This window comes from Hippocampus comes, unplaced genomic scaffold, assembly GCF_001891065.2.
Source record: "Hippocampus comes isolate QL1 unplaced genomic scaffold, H_comes_QL1_v1.1 scaffold177, whole genome shotgun sequence".
In the NCBI taxonomy this organism is placed as follows: domain Eukaryota; kingdom Metazoa; phylum Chordata; class Actinopteri; order Syngnathiformes; family Syngnathidae; genus Hippocampus; species Hippocampus comes.
The window spans coordinates 1,735,517-1,761,009 of record NW_017806158.1 but is presented as its reverse complement, the minus strand read 5'-3'; the positions used below and the strand labels follow the sequence as shown (position 1 = coordinate 1,761,009).

The following is a 25,493-nucleotide window of genomic DNA, read 5'->3' as shown; positions in this document are numbered from 1 at the left end:
TTTATTACTCATGACGATTTGACATTTTGGTACAGATTTCAGCAAGAATCATGAAAGTGGACACGCATGATTTGCTCCCGCGGGCCACATAAAATGATGTGGGGGGGCTGAATCTGGCCCCCGGGCCTTGACTTTGACACCTGTGCACTAAAGTGTTTTTTTTTTTTCAGCCACAGTCTGAGTAAATGATCTAGAACCTTTAGAAAGTCATATTCGGCGCTGATTTTCAAGTATTCTTAATGTTTCTGTCATTCAAGAGCCGTTTCATCTGTACAAGGTCACACTGAGTCACTCGTTTCTTCGTGTTTTATTCTTTCTCACCCTTCAATACTGTGTGTCGATGTTCAATGTACATTATATCTGTATAGGCCTGATGAATACTTATAAATCATCAGGTCTGATCGGGGAAATATTCTCATGAGGACAGTATGCACTGTTCTTATGAAACAAAAAGCTCATTCCAGGTCACACCTCAGTCCTGCAAAGGATTTGGAGACCGATGTCAGTCTGACCCATCGTTTTCACCCTTATATATATGCCAACGGAGCTATAAAAATTGAGTTTCATGCAACATAATATGAAAACCATTTTAGTAACATCAGAACAGCCAGACAGTGCTGCCAAAGGGGAGAGAGAAAGAGAAAAAGGGGTAGTTGGAGGCAATCAGACTGATGACCTCACTCTTCTCTGAACAACAGTAATTATAGTTAGTGTAAATTATAAATATATCGATACTTATTCTCATCGGTGTAGAGGTGTCCATGTGCTCATAGTATCACCTCTTTAGCATTTTTGGAAGCTTTAACTACATACACCCAATCAATGCCTGTTATCGGATACTGACGTCGACAACCAAATACTTCCTTAACGGACCATTTGTGTCCTAAGCTTCTCATCGAAACCCCGGGCTAGGGCCACTGTTGTGTATATTCTTTTAAAACATTCTCACAAAGCTATTCGACCATACTTGCTCTCCCGTTTTCTAAAAAAATTATGCTCTACGTCCTGACAATTGACTCGAGTCTCCTACAGTAAAACACACAAAGGCTTTCCCGATCACTCTACCAGCAAACCTGTGTTAGACGAGACGAAACCTGAGCCATTTCTGAGAGTTCTTAGTTTCATCTGGATCCAGAAAAAAAACATTAAGTATGGGATTTTACTTTCGTGCAACCTCTTGGTTAAATAAAATTGAGTAAATTCAACAAAAACTGATTTTGAGCCGAAGTGGAAAATTTTTTAAAAAAAATATTTATGATTATTTGTATTTATGTCTTATCTGTATAATACTACCGGTACTTTCTATGCACTAAAATTCGAAATTCAAAGCACTTTGTGGAAGGCGGGAGCACAATTTGTTGTCCGTCAGAACGCCACCACGCGAAATGATGATAATAAGGCGGCTTAATGTCTGCAAATAGTGACACGAGGGTCGGCAAACAGGCAATGTGTATTCGTCTCAACTTTGTGGCATCTATCTCCGCCTCACATGCAGGAAGTGTGTGTCAAGAGGATGACGATAAGGTTTGATTGCTTAAAGAAAGCACATGCTCCTTTGCGCGTGTGCCTCTGTGTGTGTGTGTGTGTGTGTGTGTGTGTGTGTGTGTGTGTGTGTGTGTGTCAGCAACAACAGACTCATTTCAAAACAACATACACAAAAAATGTAAGTCCCTCAAAATATCACTATGTGAATGTTGAGCCAAAGACATAAAAGATGAAGCAGTGAATAAATGCAAAGATCCACAGGCAGAAGGGGCAAAAGAGAGACACGGAGGGAGGGAGGAAGGGAGACAGAGAGAGAGAGAGAGAGAGAGAGAGAGAGAGAGGGAAGAAGTCAAGACTTCTCTTGAAGCGCATCCGACATTCCTTGAGAGAGGAGAGGTGGCAGAAGACCTTCGTCACTGGTGAGGGGAAGCAGTCCAGAGGGAGCGCAAGCGTTTGGGTGCTCCGCGTGTGGTGAAGAGCCCCTTCCTCTCGCTTGGTCAGCCACCTGAAAATGAAGTGCCAAATCACCAACGCCCTCTCTGACTTTTTCTTCGAGTATGAGACCCCGCGCCAGGTGCTGGTCAGGAATAGGAGAGTTGGGGTGGTTTGTCGCCTCATCCAGCTGGGGGTTTTGGCTTACATCATTGGGTAAGACTTTTATGTTTTGGCTGCCTTGAATACAGAAGTTTGCATTGTCCAGAAAGTCCGAGCTTGTTTGGAGTGGCCTCTCGGCGTGACCTCCTGAATTCCAACAGCTTCTTCATCCCAATCGTTCTCATTATATTTTGCATAAAAGGATTCTTGGATTTGGAATGTCTCTGATGCCTAGGAGAAAAGACCGATGAGTCGCGTCTTCGCTCTTCTTCAAGTTGAAACAAACGTACAAGCTGAGTGAAGCACTGACCCACTCGTTGCATCCGCAAACATGCGCGCACTGACATGTATAATGATTTCACTAAATGTCTCCTCGAAGGTCTGCTTTCTTTTGGACCACTTGCCAGGACTGCATGCTGATTTGTGTTTTGTTGTTTGAGTTACTTCTAAGTGTGTGTGTGTGTGTGTGTGTGTGTGTGTGTGTGTGTGTGTGTGTGTGTGTGTGTGTGGCGCGCACACCTTTGGGCTGCAGAACCCGAGGAACTGTGTCTGATGAACAGGCTGGGACATATGCTAGCATAGATAACAATCAAGTGCTGCCCAATTCCCTGCCAAACAGTGCAGAGGGGTGTTGCCTTCAACAGTTTGTGTGTGTGTGTGTGTGTGTGTGTGTGTGTGTGTGTGTGTGTGTGTGTGTGTGTGTGTGTGTGTGTGTGTGTAAGACCCATGTAATGACCTACACTTCACCTTAAAGTTAAGCTCTGAGTTAAATTCAATTTGGATTTGGTATATGGGTATATTTAAGCTGTTGCATTCTTTTTTATTGATGAGCTGTTTGTCCAAAATGTCATTATTCTAAAAATTGCTCATTTTAATATCCATATCAAATTTCACAACAAATAGATTAGAAGACTCATCATTCATTCACGAGTGTCCCTAATATGGTTTGGGGGGCCAATTGTAGCCCACTGTCCATGGTCCATTGTCTTTTAATGGCATTTCTAAAAATAATATGTGACACAGCTTACTTGATAGCATGCCCTTGTTTTGATTCTGAATGTGGTTATGATTTGGATAATCGTCAGTGCAGGGTCAGAGTCACTCCCAAAAAAAAAAAAAAAAGTTATTTGCCTTTGACATATTGCACCTTTTCAAAGTAATCATTTTATGAACGATATAAGCAAATTATAATTGCTTGATGGGTTGGTTTGAAGGCGTTAAACCCTTTCAGGGACAGCGGTTACGACAGTGGACATCTTATCATGTTATCAGGTTACAAGGTGCATGAAAGGGTCAATAAGTCGAAGAATGTCAAAGTAGCCCTTGCGTCTTTCAATTTGTATGCATGTAATGCTTGGAGGGAAAAAAAAAAGATTGGACACCCCTGTGCTACTTAATTTGACAAGTAACCAGATCATTATAGTGCAAAAGATTGCATTAACTCAAAATTGTCAGACACAAAAATGCAGAGAAAACTATGAGGGGAAAAGAAGTTGTTTTCGAGAAAAGAAAAAAAAAAAGATTTCGGTCAGGGTGTGAATTATTGCATTAGAGTATTATCAAGTGGGCAGCCATTGGAGGGGCATATGCTAGCATGTTTTTTGAGGGTTTTGAAAGTCCACAAATGATCATTCCTAGTTTAACCTTGTGGAAGCAGCACAGGTGACTTTTACATTGGTTTTAAATTTCGCACCGTCTTTCAAACATTTAGCTGGTCGCATGTGTTTTTGTATCAGGGTTTCACAATGTGATTATGATTTATAATTCGGATGTCTTCATCTGGGATCAGTGAACCACTGATTGGCTTTTCATATAATCTAGATTTTATTTTCATTTCGGTAGCTATGCATTCTTCTTAGTGTTAAGGAAAGCATAAATATGTGGACTCTCAATCTCCATTGAGTTTTTTTTCCTCCCCCAAGGCATGAAAATTCAACAGTTTAGTGAGCAAATGGTGCTTTGCATAATTCTTTCCTAAAATATAACAACATGAAAAGGAAAAGGGTTTCAGGCAAGAACGTAATCTTGGTTGAAGCCAGACGTAAACGACTGGTCTAAAAAATAAATGAATTTTAAAAAAACCCTAATTAATTCCCCGAATGTCACATTTAAAGTGACAAAAATGACAATCCATTGCTTGAGATGTGAGACAGATGGTGATGTTTGAAACACTGACGGGTAATCGCGGCAGCACAGCATGGTGAGAGAAAAGCCTTCAGCGCATCAAGAGGCCTCCTTTCTGCCGCTGTTCTCCTTCTGTCGCAGCAGATACAGATCTCACTTCCACTGTTTGACTTCCATTTTTCATGCTTTTCCAAGCTCTCATTTTCCTATCGATGTGCTCCAGTTTCCCCATACTTCTCCTAAAACCTGACATAATTTGATTTACCCAAAGGAAGTTGGCTTATTTGCATCCACTCCATCCATTCATTATATGAGCCGCTTGCCCTCACAAGGGTCGCGGGTGTGCTGGAGTCCATCTCAGCTGTCTTTGGGCAGTAGGGGCGGTACACCCTGAATTGCTTGCCAGCCAGTTGCAGAGCACACCTAGACGAACAACCATTCATGCTCACAATCACACCTAGGGACAATTTACTGCGTTTCGTTAACCCGCCATGCATGTTTTTGGAATGAGCGAGGAAACCGGAGTACCCGGAGAAAACCCACGCAGGCACGGGGGGAAGATGCAACACCATTTTCCAATTAAAACACGACCCGAAACTCCAACACGCTGTATTTTGTCATGATCATTTTTCAGACATTAAAGACATATTTTCATAAAATTCACTAATTATTCATTTTGTAAGACCACAACACATTGGCTTTGACACTATAGTGCTTTTAATAACAATGAATTATTTTGTTATTGTTTAATTGACTATAAAAAAGGTGAGATCTAATGATATCCAACACAAGAAGTGTGTTAAATATTCTTCCTCTACAAAGATAATGTTCAGTTTTGACTGACGATATTCGAAAAGTATTCTTTTAATAATACGTTTCATGTGGTTGTAGTTTGCTGTCATGGTGCACAGCACATCATACTGAGAAATACAAATGCATTTCAACGACTGTAATACAGCTAAATGAAATGTTAGATATTTATGGATGATTCATTTCTACCCAACTACAAACGACACTCACAAAAAAAAAATTGGTTACATTTCTATTCAAAAGTGAACATGTTTTGATATGCTTTTAATGTGATCATAATGCAAGTGGTCATAATGTCATGGCTGGTCAATTTTTAATTGTGATACTTGCATCAATAACCTAAAAGCAACTGTCGAACTCCAATTTCATCATTCGGGTTAAAGCTTCATAGGCTGATACATAAATTTGTCAGTAGTGCTTTTCCTCATCGGATTGTGAGTAAACCGGGGTCTATACCAGCATGTGTTTAGGCCTGAAGCAGGGTGCACCCTGGACTGGTTGCCAGCCACTCACGGGGCACATATAGACCGAGAATTATTCACACTCACATTCACGCCTATGGACTATTGAGAGTCTTCAGATAGCCCAACCGAGTGGGGGAGGAAAGCGGATTACCCAAGCATGGGCAAACTCAACGTAGGAAGGGAGGTCTGAATTGAATTGTCAAACTATTGACTGAGAATGAGAGAATGCACTTTCGAATAATGACGGCAACTTTGCTGCATTGTCTTTTGTACAAATACTGTATTGTTGCATCCACAAGTGCTTGGACAACTTTTGAGGCTTTTACCTTCATAGATCACAACAATAGATATGGAATTAAAAACCAACGACAGTACATGATTGTGGTGTGGTGTAGATTGTCATTTTAAATTGAAGAGGTTTCATGAAACGATGGTAGGGGTTATAGTCTTTTTTTTTTTTTGCAGAATAGCTCCAACATAAAGTGATGAAAATTATTGGGACACAGAATATAAATGTGATGGTGGTGTTGGTGGTGTGTGTGTGTGTGTGTGTGTGGGGGGGGGGGTGACAGAAAGTTTTTAAGATTAGACTTTACCAGAAAACATCCGAAACAAGATTCTTTGGACAGATAAAACCAGTCTTTTTTTTTCAGAATGACAGGAAAAAAAATAATTGTGAAGGAATAGAATAGTTAATGACACAAAGTATGGAGATGTGACCCAATGGTGCACCAGTGTATTTGAGATGACTGATAGAAGTTACAAAAATGAACTGAAGTGTATACAGTATTGTCATACTCTCATAAGAATAAATGTGACAAGACTACAGAAAATGACTTCTTGAAGGCATATGAATCCAAGATTCCACAATGCCCAGGTCAGAGGCCAGATCTCGAATCCAATAGAGAATGTTTTTCACTTGGTAAAGACAAAAAGTTAAGGCAGTCAGACACAAAAAAACCAAACAACTGAAAGTAGCTGCAGTCAAGCCCTGACAAATGACTTCCACCAAGGAAACGGTCACTGCTCAAATACTTCATCTTACTTTGTGAGGTAGCTATTCATGTGTCATATGAGCACACAAATAATCCATCACTCTCTCTTATTGCGACATTTCAAGTAGAAGTCCACGACATTATGCAACTCCACTGACTCACGCGTGAGGCGTGCTGTTGGCATGGCAAGATTGCAGTGCTCCATGTCTAGATCAACACTATCCCGAACGTGTCCTTGCCTGTGAGCTCAGATGCTTGGCAAGGGCGTAGTTGGAGTCTGAGATGATGACGGACCTGACCGATTACGTCCCTTGTCCCGTACAGGTGGGTGTTCATCTACGAGAAAGGCTACCAGTCCACAGACACGGCCGTCAGCTCCGTCTTTACCAAAATGAAAGGAGTGGGCTACACCAACGTGACCGGAGAGGAGAGAGTGTGGGACGTGGCCGACTACGTCTTCCCGCCACAGGTTGGTCACTAGATCGCTCGTGGCGATTCACACTGGCAACGTTCTTCATAAAGTTCAACCACTGCAGTCAACGCGAATCGTGGCGTCGCACTGGACGCACTGTCAAACCCGGTCAACATCTCAAGTCACCATTATCCTTGCCTCAATAAATCAAACTGTCAGGGTTCATAAAAATCAGACTGATTTGATATGAAAACATCAGAACGATTTGCTCTCCCCAAAAGCTGCAAGGCGACCACCTGGCGACAAAGCTCAAGGTTTATAACGACATTGTTAGCTTGACTTCATGCCAGAAGTAATCAACGAGGACACATGACGGGACGAGCACAGATTCAGTTTCACCTCAAGGCGTCTTTGTGCTCTCTCGCATGTGTCCCATAAAGCACAGAGCAAACAGTCGATGAAAAGACCGCGGTCAATATATTTCTTTGTTTACCTAACCTGTTCCTGGGTCCTGTTAACTCTGAGAAAGAAATAACAAAGGCTCGGTGGATTGTCTTGTTCGGCTGTAAGGTGTTGGGTGTGGACCTTTTTTGCAATTATAGGACCGGCTTATGTAAAAAACTCAACTGCCATGTGATTGAACGAAAGTCAACTTTCATTTCTTCGGGTTTTGCCGTTCACACCACCACAATGGGTTGAGTGAATGTGTACTCTTTTAGCTTTAATTAAAGGGCTTCCAAAAATAGAGATTTTTAGCATGTGCACTGGAAAAAAAAATAAAAAATAAAAAAAAGAAGCGACTCTACATCGACTTAAAAATGGAGCTAACCTAAGATGATTATATTGTGTGCTTCCAAAATGAAATTGAGTAAATTCAACACATCATTTTCTTCAGTGTAGGAATTGCAGCCATGATAAATTAACGGAATTTTATGAAAATGATGGGAATCTAAAATGTATGGGGAAGGAATGGAACAGTTCACAATCAACAGCATTTATTTATGTACATATTTATTTGAATGGGATAGCGTTGCCGTCGATAGAATACATTCAAGCCGTCTAATAATTTTCCATTTGTAGTCGCAAATGTATTTGTAGTCTCTGTGTAATACCAGACAAAAATCATAAAAATAAACCTTACAATAACGCAGTTACTGTAAAACAAGTGGAATAAAATGGGTGAAGTGCAAGTTATATTGAGCTACCATGAAGTGATTGTTGTTGTTTTTTTTTAAGTGCTTACAGGCAAGTGGCTTTAGAAGGTGCTGTTTATAAAGTGCCCGTCAGTGTAAGAGGCTTTGAGTGTTCGAGGGTGTTGATGAGTGATCAGCCACGTTTTCAGCTGCCTCTCGAACGAAACAGAGGTGAAGCTCCCGATAGCCATTGGCAAAAGTGATCCAGCATGCACAGTCTTCAACAGATAAAACATTTCGGTGCAAAAGTAGGATTTTCTGAATTCTACCCAACAGTCCCCCCTGAAGGCTGAACTGTGCTAGTTTTTCCAACTTTATGATAAATCCCCCCCACAGGTGGTCGGTCCATATACCAGACAGGCCTTTTTAACTAACTCTAAAAATGCTCAGGACTTTGGAATGTAAACTAACAATTGCGTAGGCCAAAAAAAAAAAAAAAAAAACTTCTCACAATCTTCTGGATCTGGCTAATATGCGACTGTTTAACATACTGTTAACTATTTGTCTTCTGATTGTAAACCACAGGGAGATTCTTCATTTGTAGTGATGACTAACTACATTATCACGGAAGGTCAAAAGATGGGAAAGTGTCCTGAGGTATGCAAGTCCCTCTCCTCCCTACCCCTTCACTCAGACATATTGTACCTCCAGTATATCGTATAGGTGTCCAAAAACCTTCAAATAAAACAGAAACAGGATCTCACTCCAAAACTGTTTTTATAACTGTGCCAAATAGGAAACATTGTTGAATTGATTTTGGTCGTCAAATGACTAACTGTGGTCATACGTGTGTATTTCAGACACTTTTTTTTAACATGTTACAGTGAAAATACCAAAGTTGAACATTCCAACGGCGGTAAAAATTGGAGGGGCTCAGTGACCATGTGAAAGCTAACTATGAGTGTGCTTTCGATTTTTCTTGTGTTTTGGAGTGATGGTACCACAGACAGGTACCAATGATGGTATTCATAGTAAATTTCACTTCTCGATTGATTTGAAAAATTGTCTCTTATCTCAGTACAAACTGAGCAAAATACTTCGATTTGAGGAAATAGGGAGCGAGCATTGCAGCGAATAGCAAAAATCTGAATAATTGACGCCCATCCCCAAAAGGTTTATGCTGTAAATACTTATAGATGCCACAAGATGAGAACCAAGGACTACTTATTTCTAGAGAAGCCTCCTCAACTGACCTCAACAGTTCGTTGCCATCCGTTATCCATTGCTATTTCATGGTTCATTTTTGCTGCTTCACTGCATCGTGGATTTTTAAAAAAAATTTTACTTTCATCACAGCCAGATGAGGTGGCTCGGGCATCTGATTAGGATGCCTCCCTGGTGAGGTGTTCCGGGCATGTCCCACTGGCAGGAGACCCCGGGGACGACCCAGGACACGCTGGAGAGACTATGTCACTCAGCTGGCCTGGGAACGCCTCGGGATTCCCCCAGGAAGAGCTAGAAGAAGCGGCTGGGGAGCAGGAAGTCTGGGCTTGAAAATATGAAATATGAAAATAAACACGCCACCTGCCATAACTTGCACTGAGTCACTCAACACACAGAGTGGCTAACTGTTAAGCAGTTAACAGCCAGCCAACTCTACACTTTGATTCACTGCGGCCTATGTCAGTCAAACAGCCCATGTCCTGGATTTTGAAATCACATGCAACTGTGCCATGAACCAGGGAGGCGTTTTAAAAGATGCAATAAAGATGACAGTAAGTTCAATGAACTGATTTTTACAATAATCACATTTGATATTTATGAATGAAATTCGACGCATTTCGATGGGCGCCAATTATATGTGGATTTTCGCTGTTCGCCAGGTGGCTCGGTTCCTATCCCCCTCCCGTGAATGGCAGATGTCCATCGTAACGCTCTCGATAAACAAGGGATGACTGTACAATTTCAGTATTTCTTTGGATTGTGCAGAAAAAGAGCAAAAGTGCTTCAGAGGGTCGTTTAAAAAATATGCAATGTTCACTGTATTCAACTACATTACAAGCTCTTTACTAACGAAGCTAGTGTAAATAGCACATAACGGTAGCTAAAAGCATAAATGCAAACGACCATAAAAATAACCAGAGAAACTTGCCAGCGAACCAACTTTGGAGGTTTCACTGTACATTGGCTGACTTTTTCTTAACTTCTATAAGAAAAGAAAAAAAAGAAACCTAACCCCAGTTCATTATTTCCAACAGCTCCCAGGCAAGCACAATTGTAGCTCTGACGCCGACTGCGAAGGAGGGAGTTTCAAACGTACGGGACATGGTAAATCCTGACGGCCCGACAGTGTGTGACCGCACCAGGCCTCACTGAACAACCGTCTATTTTTCTGTGGGGGAAACCAAGAGATCACTCCTGGCTATTCTTCTCGTATTTGACTTGGCCTTAGACTTATAGCCCTCTTCAAACTTCTCAAAGCCTTTTTAAGACATGATGACGCCGAGCGGACGGATGAGATAAAGAGCTCACCGGCCTTGTGTTTGCAAAATGGGCTTTGGCTAATGAGAACTGCTATAAGATGAACTCGTGCAGAAAAAAAAAAAAGACTCATCGTTGGCAAACATTTGATGTCTCTTTTTTAATTCTTGCCACAGGACTTTGTGCATGCTTCTATCTTGTCTCGCTTCACATTCAAGCATGCGTCTAATCGCCGCCTTAAGCAAATAAATGCATACGTCCATCGTTGCATATAGACTCACAGACTCAATGTTAGTGCTCCATATGAGCTGACATAGAGCCACTAAAAACAAACATGAGAGCTACTTTAATCGGCCCAAAATCTAATTTGTCACTCAGTTCAAAGATAGTTCGGCATATTTCGTGTCCTCCATCTTTCAATATTTAACTATTTATGTCCTCTGCATGACCCCACATCAAACCAAAGAGTTAAGACATTGCTTGATGTGTGTACCAATCAAGTTTACATCGAGGCGCCACTCGGAGCGTTGCCATCTCACGAGAACGAGTAAGCTAGGGGGATGTCGGGGAGGAGGCTTATGGCGAGTGACCAAATGCCTTCTAGGAAACCGACTGTGAATTCATGTATGGTACGGATAGAGAAGCCGCATCAGAGAGAGAGAGATAAGGGAAACGGCAAATTCAGCATCTGCTTTGCTTCACATCTTGCTTGCTACAGTTGATGCTAATTAAAGATAAGTCGATCACAAGGGGAAGCAGAAAATGTTTGGAGTGGCACGTGTTTCTCTCCCTCCCCACCCCCTAAGCGCCCGCTCAAAATAAAATGTGCTTGGCTAGTGCTGCAGCGATTCTGGGATTTTTTGATGGATGTTTTTCTTTCAAGGACATATGACTGGTGTGTGTGATAATGCAACAAAGACTTGCGAGGTTCTGGCATGGTGCCCTGTTGAGAATGACCACAACATACCAGAGTAAGTTTTTAACCCTGAATTGTTACTATTCTTTAGCCTGTTTCAAAGAAAGAGAGCTTGTACAATGTTCTTGTTTCTCCAGCCCTCCCCTCTTGAAGTCTGCAGAGAACTACACACTGTTCATCAAGAACTCTGTAACATTTCCCATATTTGGTGTGACAAGGTATGTCTGACCAAAATTGAGATGCGATAAACCCAGAAAGCATTTTGCAGAAAAAATGCACAAGCTAAATATTAAAGAGAAACAATATTATAGAATTATTACGGTTATGAGAATCTACCAAAACAAATAAAACAAACCATGGTGCATTGAAAAGAATAATCACTGGTGATTTTTTTTTTTTTTTTTGCTATTGTGCATCATAACAGTAGTTAGCAATATTATTTAACATTCACAAGGACTCCTCACTTCTTTCAAACACATTTGACACATTATTGAATACTAGTTGCTAAGCCTCGTGAAAAAAAAAAAAAAAAAAAACCCAAAAATTTGATCCAAAAGAGCCACGTCACTAATTCTGCCTCCTGCTTGGTTCTGATTGATTTTGTTAGGTAATAATATGTCAATGTTGGATTATTTATTTATTTAATTTTTTTTTGCAGTGGCGTTGCACTGCACCCTACTGGGAGGTCTTTAAAATACATCTTTCAATACACACAATGCAACGCCGAGTTTCGTTTTACACTTACTGTCACAAGCTGTTTTTTCCTGGCGTTGGAGTACCCAAGTGCAAGAAAGCAGGGGGGCAGGACTGGGGAGCAGGAGGAATCTCTAAAAAACATTCACTCCTAGAAAAAAATGAACAAAAGGAAAAGAAAACAAGGATTATAGAGGAAAAGGCGCAAGAAAACGAGAGTCAAACTTACAAACCGAACTCACTCGGAGAACTTTGACTATGACAGAAACAGAAGCAATCAACCGACAAAGACAAAAATAAAGCAGAGAACTAAATACAAGCAAACTGGCGAGACGAGCAGCACCTGGACAAGACAAGCGTACCTGAGGAAGCCGATTGGTCGAGACAAGGGACCGGCTTGACGAGAACGGGAAAACAAAGACAGCTGGGATAGGCTCCGACTGACCCGTGACCCTAGTGAGGACAAGCGGGATAGAAAATGGATGAATGGACTCTTAATATAATGTACAGTGCAAGAAAATGCATAACAAAAACGCCAAATGTTCACATTGTTGTCTTTGCAGGAGTAACCTTGTAGAGGGCATTGATGCAACATATATCAACAAATGTCTCCACAATACAAGAGATTCTCCACTGTGTCCCATATTCAGACTGGGAGACATAGTCAAGGAGTCTGGCTTTAATTTTGAAACCATTGCCAAAGTGGTAAGTTTAACGTGAACGATTGGATGTGAATGCGAAGGGATATTATATATATATATATATATATATATATATATATATATATATATATTTTTTTTTTGGACATTTCAAACCAGTTCAGTTTTTAACAGAGCGCTTTTTGTTTGTTCGCTCCTGATTATAATGACACTTTGTGTTGTTCATTTTGTGCAGGGAGGGGCCATTGGCATTGTGGTTGACTGGACATGCAACTTTGATGTGGATGTAAAATACTGCAAACCAACATACAACTTCCATGGACTGTATGGAAACCCCTCAGAGACAGACAAAGCCAGAGCATCAGTTGGATACAACTTTAGGCGTGTAGCCATATTTCTTTGGATGAACATGGTTACTACGTAGTTATTTCAAGCATTGCTGTGTGTGCTTTTGGCTCTACTTTAAGTGCCTCCCAATTCTGATTCTCAAAATGATGAATAGTGTCGTAGAATGGAGAAAATTATGTGTGTGTGATGTGGTAAATGAGAGCATGGATATAATGTTAACATTTCCATTACTCTTTCAGGTATGCAAAACATTATATGGAGGACAAGGTACCAAAAAGAACCCTCCTAAAAGTGTTTGGGATCCGGATAGATATCATTGTGCAATCGCTGGTAAGTCAAATCCTAACATACTTGTGGAAGTATGAAGACTGACCAATCCATTAGGTACGCCTCTACAATCTGCTGAGATTTCCTAAAAGAGCTCTCTTGGAAATGGTACTTAACACTTCACAAATAATTGTTTGCTCCAGTGTTTTTTGATGAAAGCAACATTTTCCAGAGAAATGTAGGGGAAGAGCAGAAGCTTGACAAAATGAACAACATGCACATATTTAAAAACTCGATGCCCTAAACTTCATGCAACAGTAAAGACACTATCGTATAGCATCATTTCGTCGAAACGAAAAGGAAAATAACTCACTCACAACCAAACTCTCCTGTAATATATAATATATAAACACAGTATTCACACATTGTATGTTTTGCGTACAAAATACAATCAACCTCTTCTACAGAGTTCGAAAAGCCCTTCATCGAAAGTGCCCATCATCAGTAGAGCAAAAGGAGCTAATTCCGTCTCAAGTTTGACATAGCATTATTAAAATAGAAATAAATACTTTGATATTTACTACATGAGAGATACCTTATCATTTATTATGAAGTTGACTTGTAGGTTTTCTCATGAAACCTCCACTTCCTTTCTAATTCCTAAAACATTCATATTAGGCTAAATGTGAAGACTGCACGTTTTATTCCGCGCATGTGGGCATTATTACCGCGTTGAATCTGAAACATTCTTACTCTGTATTGACAGGCCAGAAAATTTGATATCATCCCAACATTAACAGCAATAGGCTCCGGAGTGGGCATTTTTGGCGTGGTATGTTGGTACTGACTCATCTTTTATTATTTATTCGTTTTAAAAACAACTTTTAATTTGAAAAGATCTCAAACAGTTTTAATACCTTTTTTTCAGGCTACTGTTGTCTGTGACTTGGTGCTGCTGTATTTGCTTCCCAAAAGAGAATTTTACAAGAACATGAAATTCAAATACACCGACACACACGGACAGGTAAGCCACGTTCGTTCGTAAATGTTTCAACGTTTCAGTGACGAATCTGTTAGTTTGGCCGCAAGATGGCGGCAGAGATCAGAAAAGAGAACAGTTCATTTACAGAGAGGATCGACATACCGATGTGATATTATTCATTTGACTTGGGTATCCATTACATCTACCTCACAACTGAAACAGCAGCACTCTGCAGTTGTTTAATGAACGCTCCCCTATATGAACGTTTGTATAATATTCTAGGCTGAAAAGAAGGAAACCATTCCATACATATATACAGTATCATGCCAGACAGCTTGCTCTCCATCAATGAACCAGGCAGGACATTTTGTATTCACAGCATGACAGCGAGTCGCTCGGTTTAGACACAAGCAGCGTCTATTTCGCCAGTGAAGCCAAAACAAGACCAGGCCAAGACACTGCTCGGTCAAATGTGAGTCTAGAGTAGCTGTCTCATTCACTGTAACACACCTGTCATGAGTCTCATTTTCATGAGTTTACGCACACTCCCTTGAGTGGTCTTCTTAACAGGGGAATTCCTGTGCTTCTGTGATGCAGGACCCTGATTCAGAAGCAGGCAGTACAGAGACAGAGGAATCCAAAGTAAGGAATTGCTTTTATTTTTTTGTGTGGTGTTTTTGCCCTCCACATCTGTGCACTGCATAGACTTTGAACATTTAATGGTCATCATCAACTAAAAAGTGTTAAAGAAAATTTCCTGTAAACACTTTCAACTGATTTAATATTCAATGTCTGTGATGAAAAGCCTACTTTCGAGTGCATCCGTGGCTGACACAGATAACAGTGCTCCTGCTACTGGCAAGAGTCTCTGCTTGGCACTTGCTGTTGGTTACAAACGTTTGGTGTCACCTTGAAAATGTTGGGTAGTGAAAACAACACACACACACACACACACACACACACACACACACACACACACACACGCGCGCACATACATTTTTAAAAGGGAAGAGGGTGGGAGGGGGAAAAAAAAGGAAATACCAAACTACGCTCCAGTAAGGCAGGTGCATAGTTGTGGGTTTGTAAACCTCCACATGAATAGAAGATGTAACAACTCAAATACTTGCGCGTGTGGAATGGGCAGCATGAAAGCATATGATGCAACAGATTTGGAGACGTGAGAAATTCTTCTTCCCTGGCCATATTTAAGAGAATTACTCCAACAATGATTCTTAGCGAATGTTGTGTCTTAAAATCATAAGCTTCTCACATTGCAAAATTAAGTATAATCTTTAAAAAAACATATGCCAAACCTGTCAACTCATACGGTTTAGCCATATTTTATACGGATTTTGTGGTGAATCTTACGTATATGGCCATATCGCACAAATCATAAGGATTCTGAAAATTTCCGTTTTTTTTTTTTTTTTTTTCCCCCTAACAGGTAGTTCCGTTTGTTTTTGCCCAGAATGGTGCTCGTCTACTCGAATGCTTTCATTTCTGGTAACGTTCCAGTAAATCACGTGGTTCCTAGTTGAAAACAGCAGAGTATTCATTCCATACTTTGGGAGTGAGCAAGCAAGTTCTAATCTCCAAGGAAACACATTTATCATTCATATTGCGCAATGGAACCAACAAGAAAGAGAAGTAAAACGAAGCACAGTGGAAGCACTGACAGCATTATTGCAGTGCAAAGTAAATATGAATGGATGCTGTAACTTCGAGCCGATGGGTCAGCATTTGGAGTTGGTGAAAAAAGTAACGCAGGAATACAACTCTGAACACAGTAATGCCACTAAGTAGAATGATGATTAGACATTCACCTGCCATTGTATTATGGAGATCTACAATAAATATCATTAAAAATTTCGTGGGTTTTTTTCTGCCGTTATTTTGACATATAAAATGCTTTGGTATGTTATAAGGATTTTTTGCTCTTTATAAGGATTTTTTTTGGTAGTTTATATGGGTTGGCGCTCCGAAAGGTTGACAGGTATGAATTATGCAGTATTTTTTTCAATTGTGAGCAAGAGATAATTTAGCGTTTTTAATTTAATTTTTTTTTGGGGGGGTGGGTCTCAGTCTAAAATGTTAGCAAAGCAACATGGATATTTTACTATACCCAAGTACATTTTTATTGTGGTTTAAATTTTTTTTATTGCAATGCAGTTTTATCTTGATTTCTACTACTTCCACTAATATTCCCTTGCAGAAGTGACAATGGGGAAGAATTTCACAGAAGAAGCTGCGTTGCATTCTGTGATTCAGTGGAACCTTCAGAGACACAAGTCAACACCCCTTCTCAATGGACACAAGAGGATAATGTCTTCGACCTGATTGAGCATCATCGACCCACATTAAACAAACAAACCAAAAAGAAACTATAGCTAATTGTGGTTGCAAAACAAAGCGATTAAATTGCAGTTGACAATTTTGCGGTTCCTCACGATGTACGACATGCAACAAAAACGTTTGCAGATGTGTGAACTGTGGACAACTATCTTATTCTGAGGTTGCTCTCATCAAGCTAAGTGAGGTCGTATCGGAAGTACAATGACTTTGCACTAACAACTCACGATTCAATTCTTGATTGTCGAAATGGTGACCACCGTTGCGGACTGACCACAAGCAAAATAATCGTAAAATGAATATTGATTAAAAAAAATTTTTTTTTTTAATGTGTAGGCTTTCCAAAATGTCTTTCAGGTTGGTACACCTGAATAATCCAACGAAATCCAACACAATGGCAGCATAAATAATTCTGCATTTAAAACACAAAGTCTTGCCCGACGCCGTCAGAAAAGCATTAAAATCATGTTTATCGCTGCTGGAATGAACGTACCTAACTCAAATAGCATACTGAAAAAAAAAAAATCTAGTCAAAGTCGACATTCCCCAAAAAACAATACCCACCCTCATATTTAGCATAACATGCTCAAAATTATTGTCTTTACAAACTCCGATTATCCACCCCCCCCCCATTTGTATTGGAATTTGATTGCGGAGGTGTACCTAATAAAGCTAGTCTCTCTGTGGGTGGAGGGAACCATCCCACATCAGTTGTGTTGTGCGTCGTGCAATCAATTACTGTACCTGTCGGTGACAATGTTAAAGCAAGAATTACACTGTGTGTGAATGTATGGCTGTCGCACCAATTTCATCTCTGTGTGAACCTCTTGATCCTAATGGACTTCAATAAAACATACTGTAGTTTGGCAAAAAAAAAAAAAAAAAAAAGCAAAAACTTTGGATTCTGTCCCCTTTTTATTGAGTCTTAAATCAAGGTGTACAAAAGGCATGCAAAAATAGCTTTGTTTACATATAAAGTCGATATTTACAATGTGCCCGTATGAGCGTGGAACGTTTCTGCTTCGCGCCAAGAAATACGTACAGTGCTTAACAAACGTATTAGACCAGCACCAATGTTTAGAAGCTCTTGGAAAAAAAAAAAAAAAAAGGATGTACTTGATGCTAAAATATAAATAATGTCATCTCTGAATTTGTAAATCATGAGTTCAATTAAAATGTTAAGCTCATTTTTATTTGATGAATTTTGGACTTCTCAAAAAGACAAGTCAGCCGGATCTAATTTAGTTGTCGAAAGGAGATTTCAGTTTCCATTTATACATTTCCTGCTTGGCTTTATTGGGATCACGCCTGAACTGAAGCCTTTCAATCTACCCAACTTTTACCTATCAGTCAGCCCTCTGCAGGCCAACCATTCACATTTGCATTTAGACCAATGGGCAGTTTACCGTCTTCAATAAAAGCTACATGCAAGTTTTTTTTTTCCAATTGTGAATGGAAGCTGCAGTACCCAACTCCACACTGAAGGGTTTGAATTGAGCAACCCGGGACCTCTTGACTGTGAGGCAGACATGCTGGCCACTCGTACACTGTGCCGCTCATGAATACACTTTAAAATCTTTATTTTTGTTCAAACCGGGAAAAACATCCACATGAAAAAACACTTCATAATACTGTTTTTTTTTCTTATGACGTGGTCGAACAAATGAGTTAAGCACAGTACATGCAAGAAATGTACCAAACAACGCAACACAGACCTTCAACATGGAACAGGACAGTCAAATACACAGCAGCAAGCTCACATTCCTCCATTTTGCTTCACCCAAAATCAATTCCAGTGCAACAATTGCAGCATCCATTTTCATCTTTTCTAAAAGCCCCGTTTTCGCGACACCGGGGCACATTTGATATTTCCCATGTAAGAATATATTAACTGTATGCATCATAAAATGCTGCTGGGCATAAATCGCAAACAACATGCATAACAGTAGCATTCCTGCAAGTGTTACAACTTTTCATTGAGGATGCACAGAAAAGCAAACATGCAGGTTATTTACTTCGATATTTTGGAGCTGCAGAATACCGCAAGGGTATGTCATTACACGTTGACCTTTTTTTTGGGGCCTCTTCTATTACATACCGACTCAAGAGGTTAACTGACACATGCCTCACCAAAGATTTCAAAATTTAGAACTTATGCACATCGGGTACGTGAAAGAAAGCGCTTCCGTAAGTTATTTTATTTGCTGCTTTTACCATTGAATACCGTTAAATATTAGCACACAACTGTGAAAAGCAAATAAGCACCCAGGAGTAAAGCATCTATTGTTTTTTTAAAGGGGATGCACATCATGACTATTAGTCTTGCGGATGTTGCAGGTCTTTCATGTAAAAGTGATATATTTACAGAAAATGTAAAGTGCAAGCAGTGGGTTACCTTTGAAGGTTGATGACCAAATCACAGTACACAAGAGCCTGAGTGTTTGGACAAAAAAGTTAGCGGCACAGACATGTACATATAAAAAAAGAAAGAAAAAAAATATTCACATTGAATGTTTTGCATACACAAAAGTTAGCGGCACAGACATGTACATATAAAAAAAAGAAAGAAAAAAAATATTCATATTGAATGTTTTGCATACACAAAAAAAAAAAAAAAGCCCTTCATTGAAACTTCCCCTCATCAGTACTTCAAGATACAGCAAGAAAAAAAACAGAACTATACAAAACAATAGAGCACTTTTGCTGTTTGATGCCGACACATTTTTGATAATTGCACATTAAGATAGAAATATGAAACAGCTCTTTTGTCAACACTTTGGAAAAAAACATTCTCCCTTGATGCAATAGCGGTTAGGCCGTCAGCAGCGTTCGTGATTCCATGAACTCTTTCAAAGCACGCAGACTTGATAAAACGGGATGTAAAACGCCCTCCAATGTTAGTTGGAGCAATACTCCCCCTCGTCATCTTTCACCGGAGGACCCTGAGGAGGAAACCGATCGAGGGCATGCAAAAGTGCAGCGCTCCCCCTTTCTAATCAGCCACACTGGGGAGAGCGGAGTGGTGGATGCAGAGTGGCTGTTCTTGCCAGACAAAGCCTAATCGTGACATTGAAATGCACCTTGTCAGTGCGGCTCAACGGATTTCTATTTCGCAAGCGGTGGCCAATGAAAACCCGGTCAATAATTTCAGTTTAATCCCAAGTGAGGAAAAATAAAAAACAACCGTCAATATCAGAATCCAGTATGGAAAAAAAAAAAAAAGATCTCCCTGAACGTCAACAGGACATTGACACTATAATGTGTTTTGAATGTGATGATTCAGCTAGAGTTGAGTGATTTTGTCTTTCGACGCCGCCAAAGTTGATTTGAAATAAAACACAAAAATAAAGAATTTAATTTAGGACTAACAGCCATTTTGTGGAGAGTAATTGAATTTCCAGGGGCTAAAACGTTCAAGTGAGGATACCATCATTATGCTGCAAAAACAAACAAATAAAGGTGAGCTACATTCTTTAAAATTAAACACTGGTGAGCTCAACAATAAAAGACCAGGATGCAAACAGGAGACAAGTGAAGTGGATAAGGTCACTCTATCATCACATTCTACAATCAAGAGACACCTTCATGAATGCAAATAGAATACAACTAAGTACCATCTGATGCTTTGCAAAAATGAAACCGAGGTCAACTTGTATCAGAAGGATTGGAAGAGGAAACAAAAATGGAGATGGAGAGTCATGATCCAAAGCATCCCACATCATTGTGTTACACATGGTGGACACAGGTTAGGGCTACAAATGGAACCAGGTCATTCGTGTTTATGGATGACGGATGAAAAAAAGTGAACTTCCGGTCATGGAAACCAACTTAAAATGGTTTAGAATTACCTATCAAGTGTCTCAAAAGGTGGCAAGGCACCACCTGAAGCTCCTTAACTTACTTAAACATAGTTTCTTGGTACCAAGATATCAGCAGAGCACTGCATGAAGCTCCTCAACTGACTTCAACATTGTTCGTTTGCACAAGGATGCCATAAAATGGCACCACAGCAATGCTCTTATGTTACGCACAAGTTAGGCCAAAAAGATAAAAAAGGGTGCCCTGGAATTGGGGGGGGGGGGGGGGGGACACCAATCTGGCTTGATTCTGTTCTAACATGGAGACAAATGCTACAAAATTGATAACATTTTAGCGAGATGACTGATAATGACCCAAAAATGACTGAACTCCAGACATTTGGAAAACAAATTCAAGTCACTTACTAAAAACAAAAAGACCCATAAACAAGCATTAAGTGAAGACCTGGTAAAATATCTCAAGGGAGGACAATCGGCATTTGGTGATGATCTATGGGCTCTTGAACTCAAGCACTCAACTCGGTGGCTGCAAATTATTTTCATTCCAGCATTAAAATGCAAACTGAGAGGCTCAGCACAGACAGCCTATAATTCCAAAATGGCAAATGGAATATTTTTCTACAGGACTCCACTTCAAACACAATTTGATTGTTTCATTTCAAATCAGTGATGGGGGTGTATGACGGCCAAATCGTGCTAAACTCTTGTCATTGCCCTATTACGAAATCTGGAGATGGTTCCAGGAATATTTATCAGACTCTTGTCATAAAATGTCCCCGTCGGTCTGTTCAAGAGCAAATACTGTTCAAGTGAAGGGCCGCTTTTTTTGTGATCACTGTCAAAAGTGTGGTTGTCGTTACTTTGGGAAGAAATTTCACAGGCTTCAAGGGCAGCGAAGGCAACATAGGAATGAGTAAACAATATGATATAAGGATTGTGGGAATGACCCCGATAAGACCTTCAAACATCTATGTACAATAATTAAATAAGCCATAATTGGTCAGAAATTAAAAATTCTGCAGCAAGTCATTCGAAGGGAATACACACTCCACATAGTGTCCAACTAGGAAGCCAAGGTCCAGTCTTTGACTTTTCCTTCTCCACAACAGGCCGACATGAAAAGAGAAAATGATTAAAAGCAGAGTAAAAAAAAAAAAAAGGGGGGGGGCGGAGAGAAGTAATGTCACTCCGAGGTCAACAGGAAGTTCAAACACAAGCACGGAGTAAGAAAAAAAAAAAAAACACTGGACTTCCATGCCTGTTTTCTGCGTAGCGCATGAAGTGGCAAGCACATAAACGGTTGAAGCAAAGGAAAGGGGAAGAGAGGTTGAAGAAAAATAACAACAATGTCTAAGACTCAAGACGAGGGCTCATCTTCATGCAGATCCTCCAGCTCTCCTTCCCTGGGTCCATCACCTGTGCTGCTCTTTCTGGAAAAACCATTCGAGAGAAAGAAAGAAAGAAGAATGACTGTCAATACACGGGCATCTCCAGAGCACCTCAAATGGAACCGGTGAAAAACGTCCATTACAGATGAGCATTAAATACACAAGGACTGCATCTGACGCCATTAAATGACAGCAGCAGCGGCGGCGGCAGGAAAAAATGACAAAGAAAGTCAGAGGTGGGAAAGGAGCGGTTGAATCGCCTCCAGAACGAGGCAAGCGGAGGCCGATGATGCGGTGGATGTTGGACACATTGCATTCACCTGCCACAACATTAGGTACACCTGCACAATCTAATCAGCAGAATACAAAAGCACTTTGTATTGGGAATGTTGCAGATATTACAATGAGATGGATGAGTTTAACCAAGGCTTAAATTTACTGCATGTCCTCTGTGAATTGTAAACTCATTTTTTAATCTAATTGGGAAAGCTACAATATCATCGAAAAATGGGTCTTAATTTGAATTTCAATTCAAAAAGGGAAACTTATTATGGAGATAGATGCCTTCAACATTTTTAAAATACTTCGCGATGGCCAGCTCCTACTTCGTTTCTATTTTTACAATTATTTCAATGGTTTCTTATATAAATATTGTATTCTAAGCTCTAATCATCACCAAATAAATAGAATCCTGAAATATTTCACTCTCTGTGTAATGAATCCATACAATATGGATGAGTTTCATTTATGGAATTGAACTACTGAAAAAACAGTTTATTGAGATACACCTGTACGTGTGACCTCCAAAACAAAACCAAATAAAACAAGTCGTGTTTTTTTTTTTTTTTTTTATCACTCTTGGTGTGTTCACTTCTCAATATATATATATATAAATTTTTTTTTTTTAAACGTTTGATAAGAATTTCGTATTTGTTGATGTTTGCTGACTGCTGCTCTTCCAGTCAGCTTTCTAAAAGCTGAAGACAAAATACAGTTCTTATTCTGGATCCCCTTCATATTTGCAGGTGTACCTAATGATGTCTCTGGTGAGTGTATATGGCACGTGTTACCTGAGTGATGGGTGCACTTTTAAAGTTGGCCGGAAAGGCCAAGAGTCCCTGCAGCAAAGTAGGAGAAAAGACGGAGAGCCATTTGTGAACGAAAAACCTCAGGAGCTCAGGAGGGGGAAAAAAAAATGGCAGCTGGTGGAGGCAACCACTGACGCTCTCTCTTCCAATGATTGGGATGAATCATCAGTCAACCTGCAGGGGCTTTACTTGATTGTCTGAATTCGGAGAATCATATTTCTCGAAGGGCATGTTTCAATGCTCATCACCATTTAATTAATTACTTTCTTGTCCCCTTTCATAGGATTCACAAGGAATTTCCATTGGAATTGCGACGACCTTATGCAGTTCATAATGACGCATCAAGAAGGCAAAAATGGTGATTGAGACGCTTAGGTTATAAATTTATTTTCTGGATGTTTGTTTCTGTACGAGCCATGTAAACCCGCGAACATAAACCAAGCTTTCTTCAAGCCAGCTGCCACGGCCATTGTTCATTTTATGCACCCCTGCTGCAGCAATTTGCTGCTGTTTCAAAAGCATTCCGGGATGTGATGAAACATTACCCAATTGGGTCTTTATCACTGCGTTTTTTTTTTTTTCCATCCAATCCTTTCTTTGTTCCCGATGTCTGACACCAACATACAAAGAAACCCTTACAAAAGCCGGTAAGCTCCACTGCATACAAATATAGGATGAATTATGGCGCTATGGTGACAAGACAAAGCAGCAGTCAGAGCTGCGGCAGCGACGGTAGCTCGTCTAATAGAAGAGAAAGAGGAGACAGGAGGGAAGTAGCAACGAGAGCCCTAGACCGCGAGCAACCTTAAATATTGAACAACCGTTTGGACCGTTGTGCTCTTTATTAACAAAATAGCAAAAAGACCCCGGATGAGTCTGACGTCTGGACTTACATGAGCAAGCTGCTGGGTGCCGACATCGACCTCTCTTCCCTTCGACTCGGACACTCAAACGGATTACTGAAGGAGCGTTTCCTCAACATGGCTTTGACCAAGATCTGAAATTCACAATAAGAATGGGATTCAAACTGCACAACAGCTTTGGGCTTGTTTTGCATTGTCATGTTGGATCAGTACGGGACTAAGTTGCTCATGCAGTCGGGGCCTGATTTACCAATGGTTTGCTGACTTGATTGCTCAGGCAAACAGAGGTGGAAGCTGATCTACTACTAACAGGGCGCACCCACAGAATTGCGTCAGTTCATTTTGCAAGAATATGAAACTAGATGAATATAGCATGCGCATTCTGGGGGTGTACTCAACCGGATTATTTAGCACGAGAAATGAGATTTATCAAGCCTGATGCTAATTGAGGTGGCTGATTTATTAGCATCTTTATATACCACGTCTGAGAGGCGCCGCTGTGCCTAACGACGACTGCGTTATTGTGGCGAGGAGGATGCACGGACACGACGAGAGGCGATGGGAAGAAAGGATCTTTCTTGCTTGTGCAAGAATTTTTAAAATGCCAAAAAAAAGAAAAAAAAATCCAAAACTTCCAGTTTCCTCGCTTAAAGCTTAACATCACACTTGTTATGATCTCCCAAGTCATTCTATGGTGAAACCCTTTAGAGCTACTTAAAGTATGATGAAAAGAGAATACATTTCATTTGACTTACCACAGCAGAGAGGCTGGGAACAAACTTGACTGAGTTCTTGATGTCCTCTTCCGTCACCTCCACCACAGAGCAGTGCTCCTCCTCCAGAGGCAGGGGGTCGGTGCCACCCTGAGTCACCCATTGGTCTACCTAAACACACGGACGGACACGGTTCGCTCCGATAAGCGCAACCTATGCTGTGATCATTCAGCAAAAAGCAAACCGCTACCCAATTAGGTAATTAATAAGAAGTGCTTGGCAAGCACCAAGCACACATTGCGTGATGTTGCTTGGTTCGGTTGGCAGTACTATGTGAAATTTACACAACCGATTTGAATGAAAGATAGCCGAGCGAGAAACTGTTAAATTTCGGTGAGACTCAGATAGAAAAAAAAAAAAAAAAATCAATCAATAAATAAGATATCGGAATCTCTTAGGGGCTTGTCTTTCAAGACCAGCAACTCAAGTTAAAGGCGGGACTTGGTTCAGAATATATTGAATTCAGACGAGGATTCGTCAGGACTCAATTGCAAGTATTCCGCACAATAAGGCCCAGCTAAAAGTATTCAATTTTCTCTAAAGCCGACAGTGAGCCCGATAATCCGATGCGCCTTATGTATGGATCAATATTCTCATTTCTTGGACATAGTATTTTAAATGTTCCGTAAAGCGTTTTGTAACAGCAGCACCGGTTGTGAAAGCTCAATATAAATAAAGCTGTATTGTATTGTATTCCATTTAGCGTAGCTCCATCTAGTGGATGCATAATGTAACCTCAGCCACTATATTGTAGCTTCTATCTATGCACCTTATAATGTGGTACACCCTTTTATATGAAAACAGTTTTAAAATAGACGGTTCATTAAAAGAAAAAAAATTATATATATATA

The 25,493-nt window shown here is 40.3% G+C and overlaps 2 protein-coding genes and 1 long non-coding RNA gene across 14 annotated transcripts in view; 1 reads left to right on the top strand and 2 right to left on the bottom strand.

The window, feature by feature from the left end:
- Positions 1–1,799: 1,799 nt before the first annotated feature.
- p2rx1 (purinergic receptor P2X, ligand-gated ion channel, 1) lies at positions 1,800–17,798 on the top strand. 12 transcript variants are annotated; one of them, XM_019895205.1, is made up of 14 exons: positions 1,802–2,133; positions 6,797–6,941; positions 8,603–8,674; positions 10,276–10,333; positions 11,382–11,469; positions 11,552–11,632; positions 12,671–12,812; positions 13,002–13,147; positions 13,354–13,444; positions 14,148–14,213; positions 14,310–14,405; positions 14,743–14,835; positions 14,934–15,005; positions 16,552–17,798. In XM_019895205.1, exons 1-14 carry the CDS (start codon positions 1,997–1,999, stop codon positions 16,579–16,581), a joined length of 1,317 nt encoding a protein of 438 aa, XP_019750764.1. In that variant the 5' UTR covers positions 1,802–1,996; the 3' UTR covers positions 16,582–17,798. The 12 variants fall into 12 exon arrangements, 11 of the variants coding, with proteins under 11 accessions (XP_019750768.1, XP_019750764.1, XP_019750763.1 ...); XM_019895204.1 differs by having other exon boundaries at positions 1,803–2,133; positions 10,276–10,345; XM_019895206.1 differs by having other exon boundaries at positions 1,804–2,133; positions 10,276–10,345; positions 16,576–17,600.
- Positions 12,064–12,664, bottom strand: LOC109531138 (uncharacterized). The gene is made up of 2 exons (XR_002171118.1): positions 12,350–12,664; positions 12,064–12,258 (listed from the first exon to the last, which is right to left on the bottom strand). It is a non-coding gene; the product is annotated as an uncharacterized LOC109531138 (long non-coding RNA).
- A 1,604-nt stretch (positions 17,799–19,402) lies between the features above and the next one.
- The window catches only part of camkk1a (calcium/calmodulin-dependent protein kinase kinase 1, alpha a), a 44,876-nt gene continuing 38,785 nt past the window's right edge, over positions 19,403–25,493 (bottom strand). The window contains exons 14-17 of the mRNA XM_019895099.1: positions 24,625–24,753; positions 23,900–24,003; positions 22,989–23,036; positions 19,403–21,960 (exon numbers count right to left, since the gene is read on the bottom strand). Of these exons, the coding sequence (XP_019750658.1) occupies positions 21,888–21,960; positions 22,989–23,036; positions 23,900–24,003; positions 24,625–24,753 (354 nt within the window). The 3' untranslated portion in view covers positions 19,403–21,887. The remainder of the gene's footprint in view (positions 21,961–22,988; positions 23,037–23,899; positions 24,004–24,624; positions 24,754–25,493) is intronic.

What these genes read in the sequence shown, in the direction of transcription:
- p2rx1 (XM_019895204.1), top strand. Translation starts at nt 1,997, where the DNA reads ATGAAGTGCCAAATCACCAACGCCCTCTCTGACTTTTTCTTCGAGTAT. An exon ending in AGATGGGAAAGTGTCCTGAG is followed by an intron (nt 8,675 to 10,275) that starts GTATGCAAGTCC and finishes TATTTCCAACAG; the next exon opens with CTCCCAGGCAAGCACAATTG. An exon ending in CAGAGACAGAGGAATCCAAA is followed by an intron (nt 15,006 to 16,551) that starts GTAAGGAATTGC and finishes TTGATTTCTACT; the next exon opens with ACTTCCACTAATATTCCCTT.